Raw genomic sequence first — 14,498 nt, 5'->3', positions numbered from 1 at the left:
GGCAGTTTAACCGCAATATATCGTTGGTTTTTAAGAAGTCCAACGAATCTGGTCTTTTGGCTACTGTGGTGGGATTACCGTTCTGGAATTTATCAGTCCGTTTCCGCAAATTCAACCAACCAACGCTAGAGGTAGCTTTGCCGGTGAGAGAGTAGAACCGCGGCATGCTGGAACATGTAGTTTCATCAAAGAAATGACCGCCTTCTGAGGTAGTTTGCCCCTTGCCCCGCTCTGTCTATTCTTCTCCTTCTAGGTTCCTCATAGAGAAAACGACATGCGACTTTCCAAAAGCAAATAGGTCCTTCACTTGTGGATTGTCTAACGATATGCCTGAGAAAAATATTTATTTTTCATGCAGATGTTGCTTCTTGGTTTAAATAAAAAAGTGAAATGTATTTAGCTCGGTAATGCCAATTAAAAAGAGCAAAGAAGCAGACAGATTCAAAATTCCCAAAGGAGATAATTCAGTCCGGCTTGGTTAAAGCTGCCTCCCCAAGCCAGGGTGAGAGGTCAGGAAAAGGGGGCCTTTTTCTCTTTCTTCGCCCTTCCGCCGCTTTCTGACATGCCAACCCAGCAGTCGGCGGCGTAGCAGCTGCGCAAAAGGTAGGAGGTAGAGCGGGGGGGGGGAGAGCTGGGGGGAGGAGGAGGCAAGGAAAGAATAAGACGCTTCACCGCGCCAGGAGAGAGGCTGCGGGCTCCATGCGGTGTGGGGCGTTGAGTCGTATAAATGGGTTATTGACTGTGGGTCAGTATAGAGAAGCTGGTGGTGGAAATTCAGTGAGGGCAATGCCTCCGGTCTTCATGCTAAGACGAGAGATGTGTGTGAGGGCAGACTGATTCTTCTTCATACGTATCCTTCAACGCAGCGAGGCAAGTAGGCAGCAGCAAACCTTGCTGGAAACATAAAGCATTCCGCTTTTCTCTGTGTGATGCATACTTGTTTCTTTTTATTTTCAGGCCCTGGTCTCGTTTTCTGCTCATTCTGAAACCTCAGGATGGAGTTTGAGCTCATGGAGAATGACATCCTCGAATCGCTGGAAGACCTAGGGTGTGTAACAAAACAAACATGTATCACCCTTGTGGTTTGTAACGTTTACAGCTGTCATTCTTTAAAAGCTCTGTTCTCTTGGCCTCTCTTCTCTGTTTCTCCTGATGAAAGCTTGTTGCTAAGACTCGGTGGGGATTACGTCTCTGAAACCTGTTTTTAGTTGAGGTGGGATTTTTTCTAATTTTAGAGAAAATACTTTAAAAGAGAGTATCTGTTAGATTTGTTAAAAATAATAGTTTTTAAACACAAAATTTACTTTGTTAGATCCATTAATTTTCTGGAAGTACTTATTATTATTATTGTATTATTGAAGTGAAGGAGTTGATTTCTAGATAATCTCATGTAGGAGAGGGCTAGGCGTAATACTTGGATTTTTAATGCATCATCATTCTCTCTTCCCCCCCACTTCCGCCCCTTTCAATCATAGCACTGGAAGAGTAGTGTTATTGTCCAGTGCTCTTTCTCTCTCTTTGCATTCATATATTAGGGTTACCAGAGAACATGTCTTCTTGTGTGTGTGTGTTAGGGGATCTCCTGGTTTAGGGCCCCTCCCCCTGCTTCAGTGCTAACAGAAAGCAGGGGGAGGATATAGCTGCTGGGTGCTCCATGATACCCCATGGAGACAGGTCCCCACAAGATATAATGGAGAATAGATCTATGGAGCTCTTGTGGGGGGGCTGTTTTTTGAGGTAGAGGCAGAAAGCTTTCAGCATAGCTGCTGCTGCCTTTCTTCAAACCTCTCCCCCCAAAAAAGTTTCAAAAAGATTGAACTAAGAGGTCCATTTCTATGGGCCCCAGAAGGAGGTGCCTCCATCCTTTTCCAGTGGAAGGAAAGCATTCAAAAGGAATGTGGCCCCTTTAAATGTGACAGCAGCTCACCTGGAACTTGCTTTGGAGTTCCCTCAACTGGAGCCTCCTGGTAAGTCCCCTGTCTGCTTGGCAGCCTCCCCTGGCAGTCCTGGTGTCCATCCTCTTCTGGGGTCTTTTTGAAAATGTCCTCTTTCTGGGTTGGAAGATTAGCAGTATTCCTGGTTAGGGGTATTTAAAATCAGATTTGTCATAGTGATCACCTTCTGAATGAAAAAGAGGTGAAGTGAAGCCAGGTGGCTGCTGCGCAACTAAGGCATTTGCCTAGCGTAGGGGTGGCCAACGGTAGCTCTCCAGATGTTTTTTGCCTACAACTTCCATCAGCCCCAGACAGCATGGCCAATGGTTGGGGCTGATGGGAGTTGTAGGCAAAAAACATCTGGTGAGCTACCGTTGGCCACCCCTGGCCTAGAGCACTGGGAGGGGGGAAGAAAGACCAAATTTGGGGGCACCCTGGTCCAGCGCTCTAGGGAAATGCCAAATTTGCCTAATGGAAGGGCTGGCCCTGGTAGTTTTGCTGATATTCACTTGTTCTTGCAGAAAGGGAAAAGGTCATCCTTCCCACAGAGATGTCTTATTGCAGGGCTCACACAGCCTCCTAACATTTTAAAAAAGAAAATATTAAAATGTTCTTAAAACAGAAATGTTGGCTCTGTCCTTTTTTTTGTCTATGTTACAAATGGTGTTTTACAAGGGCTTTGTGGTATTTATGCAACTTTGGTGGTCACAGCCATCATGATGAAAATTAAAGTGGAAGAGTTTTTTGTAGATACCAATTTATTGTGGCTTGAATAATGGGTGGAATGTGGTATTGTGGGAAAGTATGCTAGGCACAAAAATTTGCTTCATTTTTTTAAAAGACATGCTGTACAAAAGAGTCTTGGTGCAGTTTCTTTTGTGGATCAGTGCAATTCTTATACTGTTTATGTTGAAACGTGAGTGGAGCTAGTGAGCATTTGTGCTGGTCAACTTTATTGTTGCAGAACTTCTGTAATTTCTGCATCTAACAGTAGTCAGTAATATGTTGTAAACAGTGAGAAATGTTGCCAGACAGAGTAAGCAACATAAGATCCTAGAATTAGGATCTGGGGGATCCAGGTTCAGATCTCTGCTGTGCTGTGGAAACTTTCTGGGTGAACTTGGACAAGTCATACTGTCTCAACCTGCCTCACAAAGAGAATGATATAAGTTGCTTTGGTTCTCCACTGTTGAGAAAAGCAAGGTATAAATGAAGTAAGTAAATTGAATTTTGTCCTGGGATAATGCTTGCTAATAGAAGTTAGGACGGGCAAGGAATTCAAATGTCATAGAGAGGGTGGAATGGGAGCGACAACAGGTTTTTTTTTAAACCATGTTTTTTGGGGGGGTTTTCCCACTCTGCCCTTTCTTTTCTTGGTTTTCGATGGATGGCTACTATCCTAAGCTTATTTGGAAGTAAAGTCCTTTGACATATTAGTGTTTACTTCCAAGTAAATGTGTTTAGAATTGAAGTTTGCATGGGGTTATCACTGTATATGCATAGATTGTGTACCCAGTTAGAGGCACAAGGATCTAACACAGCATTCTTATTTTTGTTTGCCAGTTACAAAGGCCCATTGTTAGAAGATGGAGCTCTAACTCAGGCAGTTTCTGGTGGAGCCAGTTCCCCTGAATTTACCAAACTCTGTGCTTGGATAGTGTCAGAACTAAGATTATTTTGCAAACTAGAAGAAAATGTACAAGCAACTAACAGTGAGTAGATATCATTTTGATCAAATGTACACATTTCTGTGAGTTTAAAAATGTATATGTATTTACAACATTGATGTAATATGGAGGGTTTTTTACATGTTATTAAAGCAGATAATTATTTGATGATTTATTGGCTTTGGCCTTGTAGGGTTCTAACCTATTTATGCGCTGTAGAGCTTGATCCTCCTCCAGCTTTAAACATTACTATATTGTGAAGAAATAACTGCACAATAGCAAGTTTGGATAACTTTCAGCTGGAGTATAAAAATCAGTTTTGCATGTGGACACCCGGATTTCATGCCATGAAGTGTCTCCCAATTATCAGAAAATGTATATTTGCATAATTTGTTTTCCTTAATGCTGTATCTGTTAGACATGAGAACAGGCAAGGAGATATGCAGTGTTCTGAATCTCTACCCACTACCAGAGGGCACTGAAGCCTCACCAACTGAGTAATATTGATATATTCTTCTGTTTTCTGAGGCTGCCCATGCATTTTCAAGCATATTTCAAGTCAGAAACGTGCTCTTTTTAAAAATGGAAGTTGAGTTTCTCAAGAAGGTGAATTCCTTATTCAACACTTTTTCTGCACTCCCGCAGAATTGTTACATATACTCTTCCTTAGGTATTTTCTACTACATTTTTAATAGTGAGAAAAGAGGAGAAAACAGTTACCAACAGAAAATTGCTAATCTTAACTGCTTTTTTAAACTTTGAATTGTATTGGTAATCTTATTTACAGTTTTTTTTTAAACAAAAGCAATCAAAATCCACATTTTAGTCTTCAGCCTTGCATTTTGAAATCTACCATGAAATTTGAAAGCAGTTTCTTCTGACTTTACATTTTAGCTGGATCCTTCCCATGTTTTCTGTTGATGGGGAAAATGTGTTTGCTAGTGAAAAATGGGAAGGAGGCGTGAGCTAGCAAGGTTCATTGTTTCTCCCTTTCCACTGCAGACTCTTTCACTCTCCCCCATGCTTTTCCTGTGGGTTAATTGATCTCACAAAACATTATTTCGAGGGCACAGCAAATTGCAGTGCAATGGAAGAGGCAGAAAAATTAGCTTCCATAAGTATTGCTTCAATCACACTAGGTAGGATTTGTCCTTTAGAGGGAAATCAAGGCCTGTAAAAACTGAAGAGTTTTAACTTGAATAATCTGTGTTTTGAGGTCCCAGTGAAGCAGATGAGTTCCAGCTTGAAATGAGTGGACTGCTTGGTGAAATGAATTGCCCGTACACAACACTAACATCAGGAGACGTTACAAAGCGCCTTCTCAATCAGAAGAACTGCCTTTTGCTGCTCAGTAAGTTGAAGAAAACGTTTAGTGGAAATAAGGATAATAAAATACTTGTTTCTGGGTTTTTTAATATTGTGAGAGGTAGAAGAGCAAAAATATCTCTATTACTGATTTTTCTTGACCTCCAGTAACAGGAGAGCTGCAGATTCAGAATTCCCTAAGGATATTAGCATCATTTACTTCCCAGTGAAGGGAATTAGTATTTGACAATAAAAATGATCAATGTGTTGATAATGCAAGAAGTATCAATAAAGCTGTTCCTGCTAGCCATAGAAATCTCTTGACATCCTCACATGTCTGTGAGAAATACTTCTGGTGAGTTGTCAAGTTCATCTCTCTGGTCCTTAGACTTCTGACATTTGGTTTTGATCTCAGAAGCCTCTCTTTGTACTTCATCCTGACTGTATTCTGTGGTTCAGTTTTTATCAACAAGAGCATACTGTAGAATGTAAATTTTTGTTCCTGTATTCCTTGGCCAGGTAGCTGTGGTAAATATGCCAGTTTTCTAAAACTTTAAAAGTGAATACAGTTGTATTGTGCTGAATTGTTACTTTTCTTCTTTCAGCGTACCTCATTTCAGAATTAGAAGCTGCTCGAATGCTGTGTGTGAATACTCCTCCAAAAAAAGCCCAGGAAGGTGGTGGTAGTGAAGTCTTTCAGGAGCTTAAAGGCATATGCATTGCTTTAGGCATGTCCAAGCCTCCAGCTAACATAACTATGTTCCAGTTCTTCAGTGGAATAGAAAAAAAAGTGAGAACTGAGGGTCAATATTACAGTGGCTTGAATCCAGATGCAGTTCTGTTTGCACATAGTGTGTTTTGGGTGGGGGGAGTGCCAACTACACTTTAATCCCTTCCGTGAGCTCCATGTTTTGCCACTCTTGAGGGCTCCCCAGTTTTTAGGAGTGGGTTTAGGGTGAGGGACTGCATGGGATGTGAGCAGGAAAGTTCTAGTGCATGCACAATGCATATATATGTGGTTCTTGGGATCCATCATTTGCCTGTGGCTTCATGCTTGTACTTGACCATTCATGAAGGAAACAGTTTTAGATGTTATGGGATCTACTCACATGCTTGAGAGGAAAAGAGCCTAAGGCCCTCTCTTGCCTTTAGAAATACTTTTAATAAGATGTCAAAAGATTTACTTCTTGAATTTGGATTTTTGAAAGAGTCTTTTAAGAATATAAGAAGCTACCTTAAACTGAATCAGAACATTGGTTCCTCTAGGTCAGTTTTATCTACTCAGATTGAAGAGGTCTCAAGCAGAGATCTTTTACGTCATCTACTACCTGAATTTTTTTAACTGGAGATGCCAGGGATTGAACCTGGAACCTTCTGTTTGCCAAGCAGATACTCTGCCACTCGGCTATGTATGTGTATTAGGCATAGACACTCATACTTTTTTTCTGAATCTGAGTGCTTTGGTGGGGGTAAGTGGAGAGCAGGATCTCATTCTTAAGACCGTACTTTAACACTGTGTATTTTGTTACAGTTAAAAGAAACATTAGCAAAGGTTCCTCCAAATCATGTAGGAAAACCTTTACTGTCAAAACCACTGGGTCCAGTTCATTGGGTGAGTCATTTGTCATTAGACCTTTAGCTTCTGACATCAATTTTCAGTGTAACATGTAAACATTCAGTCTTATAATTTGTAAAGCATAAAACAAACAATATAAAGTAAGCTGCAATCAGATATATAAGGGCCCTCTTTTTGAAGTTAATCTAGGCCATATTCCATGAATGTCAGTTCTTTAAAAAATTAAACTGTGCTAGCCAGATTATAGCATGTCACAGACAGAGAGCAGCTGGTGAAAGTGTCCTTTGCTGCAGTTATTTAGATAACTCAAGTAAATAAGCCCAAGGCCTGCAAAACAGGAAAATGAAACTATTCTCATTTTCTCTAGCCAATGTGATTAGAGGGAAGGATCTGGTCAGTACTGAACATATTCCATTTTACTGTGCATTTACAGAAAAAATATTCTTGGCTCTGTGATAAGCACAGAATCTCTGATTAGAATTGCCTGATGCCCCTGAGCAAGGCAGGATAGCAGAACGTTAATCTTATTAAATTGTCATAATCTTTGTGGGATCTTCTGCAACATTTAAATCTTGAATGGCTTCCAAAGCAGTGCAAGATGTATGTTCAAAACCATACTCAGTCAAATTTACACATGGTCTTTTGGGCTCTAAATGAAAGGTAGCATGACCATTGTGAGTTGTTGGGAATCATGACACACTGCCAGGGAAGATGACAAAGGGATTCTTTGGCTGTTACGTCTGCTGTGCCTTATGATAAGGCTTCAGGGCACTTTGTAAATGTGAGTTTATAGCTGATGATTCAGTTATGCTTCTTATAATTTGTGGGCATTGACTGTATGAGGACTGATGAGATTCATTTACTCAGGGAAACTGGGCTTGCTTAGATGCCAAAGATATGGGCTTGGATCTACTGAACACTAACACTGATAGAAGGGTTTTTAGGGATCCCCCCCCCGTAGTATTTAAGAGGAGATGGAGTCTGCAATAAGAGTGAGGAATCACACACACACCTTCCAATAAACAAAGCCCTCTATGGGGTGCACGCCACGGATCCCTGCTAGGGAAAGGTTGAGAGCCATTGCTTTGTGGGGATCTGCTAGAAGAAGAAGAAGATGATGATATTGGATTTATATCCCGCCCTCCATTCCGAAGAGTCTCAGAGCGGCTCACAATTCCTTTACCTTCCTCCCCCACAACAGTCACCCTGTGAGGTGGGTGGGGCTGGAGAGGGCTCTCACAGCAGCTGCCCTTTCAAGGACAACCTCTGTCAGAGCTATGGCTGACCCAAGGCCATGCTAGCAGGTGCAAGTGGAGGAGTGGGGAATCAAACCCTGTTCTCCCAGATAAGAGTCCGCACACTTAACCACTACACCAAACTGCTACCATCTGCTGTATCTGCAGTCATGTTTCAATTGATAGAAAGTCACAGAGGCTTGTTTCAACTGATAATTCTGTTGCTGGCATTGTTCTTTATAGGCTTGCCTGTGTGATAACATAAAGAGAGCTTGGGACGTTTCTCTTGTTCTTCTGGGTATCAGTCTTTTATGTCTGTCAAGTTTTCTTATGTGTTTACAGTCTTTTTGACATCCCTGTGCTCTAACTTATCAAGGCAACGGCCAGCCCCAAGCTTCATTGCCCATTGCTGCTATTTCAGCTGTTGGGACTGTGTCATCTAATGGAATTCAGCAGATCTCTTGGAGATTTTTTTCACAGTCATGAAGTTCGACTTACTAAGAGAATGTTAAACTTCACAGTTAGTTTTATTTTGATTTTCATCTGTTGTGAAACACTCAGTGTTGCTCTGATGTGTTAGAGAAGTGTGTTTAAAATAGTATTTCAGAGGTAATGAAACTCATATTTTCATTTTAGGAAAAAATTGAAGCCATCAATCAAGCCATAGCTAATGAGTATGAAGTCCGGAGGAAATTGTTAGTTAAACGTCTGGATGTGACTGTCCAGTCATTTGGCTGGTCAGACAGAGCAAAGGTATAATTGGTTTCCTGCATATGTGATTTGTCCCTGTAAAAAAGCAACTCTTACTATTATTAGAAAATTGCCTTTTCTAGTTAATGTGAGTAGGGAAGCCCTAGTTTAGAAAGAAACTTGACCTGAAATGGAACATACTATAAACTCATTGTAAAAAACTGTCACTAGTGTTTTGATGGCAGCTTCATGACACTTAGAATATGTTACACTTGTCCTGGAAGAAATCTGTTTCATTTGACTAGCACACAGTTCACATTTAACCAGTTCTTTACTACAGTTCAGGAGAATTTCATGCTGTTTTAATTCTGGGAGAGAAATATCAGTTATTCCTTTGCAGCTGAATAGCATACTGGTACAGTTTTCTAGCTAAATATCATTCATGTTGTTCTAATGGATGAGTTTTAGTGTGGCTAGTTCATACATCCCTTGGTGCTTGAGATGCTATGAGAGTACCAGAGAAGCTTTAATTAAATATGTATGAAACAGTATTTTCTCCCCGTTTTCAGGAAAGTTGTAAATGGGGGAAAATAAAGTTGTAAAGCACAAGTTAAAAAAAGGTAAAGGTAGTCCCTTGTGTAAGCACCAGTTGTTTCTGACCCTGGGGTGAAGTCACATCACAATGTTTTCACGGCAGACTTTTTACAGGGTAGTTTGCCATTGCCTTCCCCAGTTTTCTACACCTTACCCCCAGGAATCTGGCTACTCAGTTTACCAATCTCGGAAGGATGGAAGGCTGAGTCAACCTTGAGCCGGAACACAAGTAGCTGACATTAAAATTTTGACCAAGTTCCTGCATGTCAGGGCCATCAGGCTTATGGTCTGTATTATATCTCTCCATTTTTGACAGTACTCTGGCTTCCTTGCTGTACAACTCTCAGCTACCATTCCTTCTGGAGCAGGAGCCACTGTTCAGTTGGTACAGAAATGCTTGAGATTGCCGGGCAGTGAAAGATTTATGAGGTCTTTGAGTAGACTGCTTGGCTAGATGGGTCAATGGTCTGATTTAGTATAGTGCAGTTTTAAATAAATATAAAGCAGTATTTGAATTTGATTTTCTTTCTGAATTAAATTTTAATTAAACCAAGGTTTGTTGGCTTTGTGTATGAGCACAGCTGTGCTTGTTCTCTGCCCTTGTGCCTTTCTCTTCTTAGTGCAGCAGTTTAGATCAAGCTCCAGTTTACTTTGATATCCAGGTGTTGGTGCTTGTTTCCCTTCACGAACTAATGATATTTAGAGAAACTTCTCTTGACAAACAGAAATTAATAGAGTTGAATAATATGCATGTCTGAATTTTTCACCTTTCTAAAGAATCCACTGTTTGATGGAATTTGCATAATACATAGACATACGTTCTGTTCAGGTGCTCTCCAAATGCTGCTCGCAGCAACTGGATTTAGCAAGTGTCATTGGAGCAAAAGCATTAGTTGTCTAACATGGTATTTTCATATTGTAAGATTTGAAAATACTGAATAAGTTCCAGGCTTTGACAGTTCTTTTGGGACAGAGATGAACCACAAAACAGTATTAGAGAAGTGTCTGCAAACCTGTATTTCATTTGCATAGGATGAGAGAGAGAGAGGTACATTGTTGCTTGGGACCACTTTCTCTCTTTCCTGAGGATTTATATTATAACTTTCACTTATGTGTAAAGTGGACTCTAATGTTTTTGTTGGTTGTCTTGCTGTTAAAATGCTAGGGAATTGGATGTTTGGATTCCACTCACTGTCTTCTGTTGAGTTTTTTCCCTTTCTCTTTCTGTATAATAGAGTCAAACAGAAAAATTGGCTAAAGTCTATCAGCCGAAACGTGCCATCTTGGCAACCAAAAGTAGTGTTTCCGTTGCTCACCTTCTAGCAGCTCGGCAAGACCTGTCAAAGATTATGAGGACTAGCAGTGGGTCTATTAGAGAGAAGACTGCCTGTGCCATCAATAAGGTATCTGTTGGATTTGAAGGTGTATAATGGTAAAAGTACTGTGAATATTAAGTAACTCTGTAGAAAGCATTGACACTCTTGTGTTGGAGTAACATTCTTTCCAATACTTACATGTACACAATTTATACATGGTAGTCATCCTCTCATTTGTCCTAGCAGTTATTTTTATGTAAATTAAAAACAGATTTTTCAGTACTAAGCCACAGTTACTATCTGGGCACAACAGGTCCTATGCTGTCCTGTGTCATCATAATACGTCACCTTTTCCACAACAGCCACCATTGCTGTATGTTCTAGTGCTGCCTAGTATTATTACAGTGTTGTACAAACCACATGCCACTGCTTTTGTCTTAGAAAGGAATATCAGCTTTGTTAGGTACATAATTGACCGTGTAATTTAGGCCTCTGCCTGGATTCAGTACAGTAATCTGATTAAATGTTTTACCCCTAGAGGAGTTAGTAGGCAAGTTCCTAGAGATTCCCTTTTCTGAATGATGTCATAACTGTAAATAAAGGAATCTATATACTATTTGGCACCTTTTCATTGACTGTAAGAAGCTTGAATTTGCCAGAGGCAAATGAATCACAGGATACATTCAGAAATGGGGACATGTCTCGGAACGAGAAGTAGTTGCAAAACTTTTGGCTGATATTGATCAAAGTGTAACTCTTGCTGTGCCAAAATTTTTATCTGTGGTTTTTAATGACCTTTTTTCCTTAATGTCATATTTTATATTTTTATTTAATATCTCTGGTTATTTGGTTAAGAACATAAGAGAAGCCATGTTGGATCAGGCCAACGGCCCATCCAGCCCAACACTCTGTGTCACACAGTGGCAAAAAAAAAATTATATATATATATACACACACACTTGGCTAATAGCCACTGATGGACCTCTGCTCCATATTTTTATCTAAACCCCTCTTGAAGGTGGCTGTACTTGTGGCCGCCACCACCTCTTGTGGCAGTGAATTCCACATGTTAATCACCCTTTGGGTGAAGAAGTACTTCCTTTTATCCGTTTTAACGGATTATCTTTTATATTACCAGATTGTATTATTCTGTGCCTTTGAGTTACTGAATTTGTCTGCTTATGACTTGTTGGTCTGTGAGCATGAAGTATAGAATAAAGGAAAAAGCATAGTAATCTCTGAAAGTGCGATCAGCATTTGCATGCAGTGTATCAAGGTGACAGAAGTTGTAGCTGTGCAGGGTGGCTTGCAGTTGCATTTTCACAGCTCCATGTAGCTGTAGGAACATGTTGTCAGGGTGTCATTGTCCTACCAGGTGAAACCTTTAGGATTGGAGAGATATCACTGCAAATTGCATCTGAGCCATGGATCCACCCTCTGGCCATCAGGAGACCTGCTTGCTGTTTGTTCCATGTTTATGAATAGTGACCACTACAAGGTTAAGTTTTTTTAGAAGCAGGAAGGAAAGTTCCATTTTAGATGTAATAACTCATTACTATGTTTTTCTTCTGTTTTAAATAGCTTTGTGTGGGGGTGGGGTGTGTGTCTTTTCTAAAAAAAAGAAGAAATGTATGAGCAAAATGTTCTGGGTAAGATTCCTAACTCTGATCACCCACTTACCTAAATTTTAGTATAAGTTGTTATGGAATGACCTACTGAAGCTTCTTCTCCTGTTGACAATGTACTTCTGTGAATCTCTTATTAGTCTGCATTTTAGCATTCTACAAAAGCTGTTCCTTTTGTTGTTGTTGTTCAGTCGCACAGTCGAGTCTGACTCTTTGCGACCCCATGGACAAAGTCACGCCAGGCCCTCCTGTCTTCCACCATCCTCCGAAGTCTGCTCAAAAGTTGTTCCTACAGTGTTTATAAATGGTGTCATTTTCCAGATTATTAAATACAACAGCTGCTCTTTTGGGCTTGTTTCTAAAATTGTTTTCTTATACTTACAGGTGTTAATGGGCCGGGTACCTGACCGAGGTGGAAGACCAAATGAAATTGAGCCACCGCCTCCTGAGATGCCACCATGGCAAAAAAGACAAGATGGTCCCCAGCAGCAAAGTGGAGGAGGCAGAGGTGGAAGAGGTAGCTATGAGTCATCATATGGTGGCCGTGGAGGTTATGAACAAGGGAGTCATGACAGGGGAAGTCGAGGAGGCTATGACCAAGGAGGCTATGACAGAGGAAGCCGAGGAGGGTATGACTCACCCTATGGAAGCCGTGGAGGTCATGAACATGGAAGTCACGAACGTGGAGGGCGAGGACGTGGTGGTTATGACCATGGAGGCAGAGGGGGGGGAGGAAGAGGAGGCAAGCCTCAGGGAGGCTGGACTGATGGTGGAGGAAGTGGCTATCAAGATGTCAGTTACAGAGATAGTAATTACAGAGACACAGGCTTTCAAACTGGAGGTTATCACAGTGGTGGCAGCAGTTACCAAGGAGGTGGCTATGGTGGCTATCAATCTTCATATTCTGGAAGTGGATATCAAGGTGGTGGCAGCAACTACCAACAAGACAACAGATACCAAGATGGGCACCCTAGTGACCGAGGTGGAGGCCGTGGAGGAGGGCGAGGTGGCCGTGGAGGTCGGGGTGGCCGTGGCGGGCAAGGAGGTAGCTGGGGAGGAAGAGGTGCACAGAACTTTAATCAAGGGGGGCAATTTGAGCAGCACTTCCAGCATGGAGGTTATCAGTACAATCAATCTGGATTTGGACAAGGAAGACACTTCACTAGCTGAGGCTTTTCTTGACAGAGCTCATGTAATAGAAATCTGTTACAATTTTTCTTTTCAAATTAGTGTGTGGAAGGCTGCTTTCAGAAAACAATCTTTGCTTTTGAGCACATGTGAAGGTTCACATAACGATTGGCTGCTGCCTGACGTCTAACTGCAGCTTTTCCTCTCTAGGATTCTCAGAACAGTAGAGCGACAGCTATGTTTTTTGTTTTAAGGCAATCTGGAGATCAAGAGGATCTGTCTGTTTACACCTGTAATGTGCAACCAGAAAACTGTTTTTTCACAGGCTCTTTTTCTCTCTCAGAATCTTACACTGTTCAAGCCATTTTGAATAACTTTTCATTCTATGACTTTTGCTTCAAACCTGTATTGTAAAGGTAGATAAGTGAATAGTTACTCGTGCATAAGCCCCACTGGTGTCAGTTGGACTTAGGCATTTGTAACTTGTGCAGAACTGCAGCCTACTTCAGCAGGCCTGCTCCTGTCTATTATATGAGCTCTATTGCCGATGACTTGTTCAGTAGCCTTATCTCCCAATGATCAAAAATACTATCTCCTAGTCAGCTCCAGAAACCCCAACCACTGCCATACCATGCATATCCAACTAAGCTAAGATGTGAGCAGATAGTATATGTAGCTACCATGCTTCGGCATCATTCAAACTGACTTTCATCAGTTGGTCTCCCAACCAGCCTAATTTTTTTACTTGAACTTAGCTAGCAGTAATGGCAATCTGAAATTTGTTTTCTGCACGAGTTAATACCACTGATCAGCAAATGCAGGACTGACTTCATTTTGGCATTTTCTTTACAACAAAATGCCTTCAACTGGATTTGTCACACTTTTCTTTACTAAAAACCACATCAGTGCGCCTTGCCAGGTTTGTTTGGTTTTTTTTTTTTTGCGAGTGTGTGTACAGAAGCATTGTCAAGCTGTGAAAGAAAATGGCTGAAGGTCTGCTATTGTATAAAAGGTGAGCAATAAAAGTATGTGTTCTCCTGTTTGTCAGTTTCTCTTTAACACTGCGTGCAGCTTTATTTTTGCAGATCTTCTCTGATTTGTGTATTTAAATGTAGTCAACAAAATGCTATAAGCAGTGAGAAATGTTCCCATATTTTTCTAGAGGAGAGTTGAAGAACAGCTTTGAATGTTTTGGGGCCATTTTACAAAATTTGTATCAACTCTGGTTCCTGATTTCAGCATACATATACAGAAGTTGGTCTAATTTACAAGATGTACCCCAGGCTAGTTTTACTGGGCATGGATGGTATTGGTTTCAAAGTTTGGCATCCAGAATATCCTTTACACATATTTTTAAAAGTTTCTACTTTAATAGATGTAGAAAATGTGGGCAGTTATTACAATGATTTCTCAAAAAGTATGATGGGA

The 14,498-nt window shown here is 40.9% G+C and overlaps 1 protein-coding gene across 1 annotated transcript; it reads left to right on the top strand.

Annotated features, from left to right (window-relative positions):
• The first annotated feature begins 238 nt into the window (after positions 1 to 238).
• Positions 239 to 14,112, top strand: FAM98A (family with sequence similarity 98 member A). Its single transcript, XM_060244380.1, has 9 exons — positions 239 to 603; positions 958 to 1,048; positions 3,498 to 3,646; positions 4,818 to 4,952; positions 5,512 to 5,696; positions 6,438 to 6,518; positions 8,354 to 8,470; positions 10,237 to 10,404; positions 12,327 to 14,112. The coding sequence occupies exons 2-9, from the start codon at positions 996 to 998 to the stop codon at positions 13,110 to 13,112; spliced, it is 1,674 nt and encodes a 557-aa protein (XP_060100363.1). The 5' UTR covers positions 239 to 603; positions 958 to 995; the 3' UTR covers positions 13,113 to 14,112.
• Positions 14,113 to 14,498: the final 386 nt, after the last annotated feature.

Source organism: Heteronotia binoei, chromosome 1 (genome assembly GCF_032191835.1).
Source record: "Heteronotia binoei isolate CCM8104 ecotype False Entrance Well chromosome 1, APGP_CSIRO_Hbin_v1, whole genome shotgun sequence".
Taxonomy (NCBI): domain Eukaryota; kingdom Metazoa; phylum Chordata; class Lepidosauria; order Squamata; family Gekkonidae; genus Heteronotia; species Heteronotia binoei.
Note: the sequence above shows the minus strand (reverse complement) of the source record. Positions and strands in the feature narration are given on the sequence as shown.

What these genes read in the sequence shown, in the direction of transcription:
- FAM98A (XM_060244380.1), top strand. Translation starts at nt 996, where the DNA reads ATGGAGTTTGAGCTCATGGAGAATGACATCCTCGAATCGCTGGAAGAC. An exon ending in CACTGGGTCCAGTTCATTGG is followed by an intron (nt 6,519 to 8,353) that starts GTGAGTCATTTG and finishes TTTTCATTTTAG; the next exon opens with GAAAAAATTGAAGCCATCAA. An exon ending in CTGCCTGTGCCATCAATAAG is followed by an intron (nt 10,405 to 12,326) that starts GTATCTGTTGGA and finishes TTATACTTACAG; the next exon opens with GTGTTAATGGGCCGGGTACC.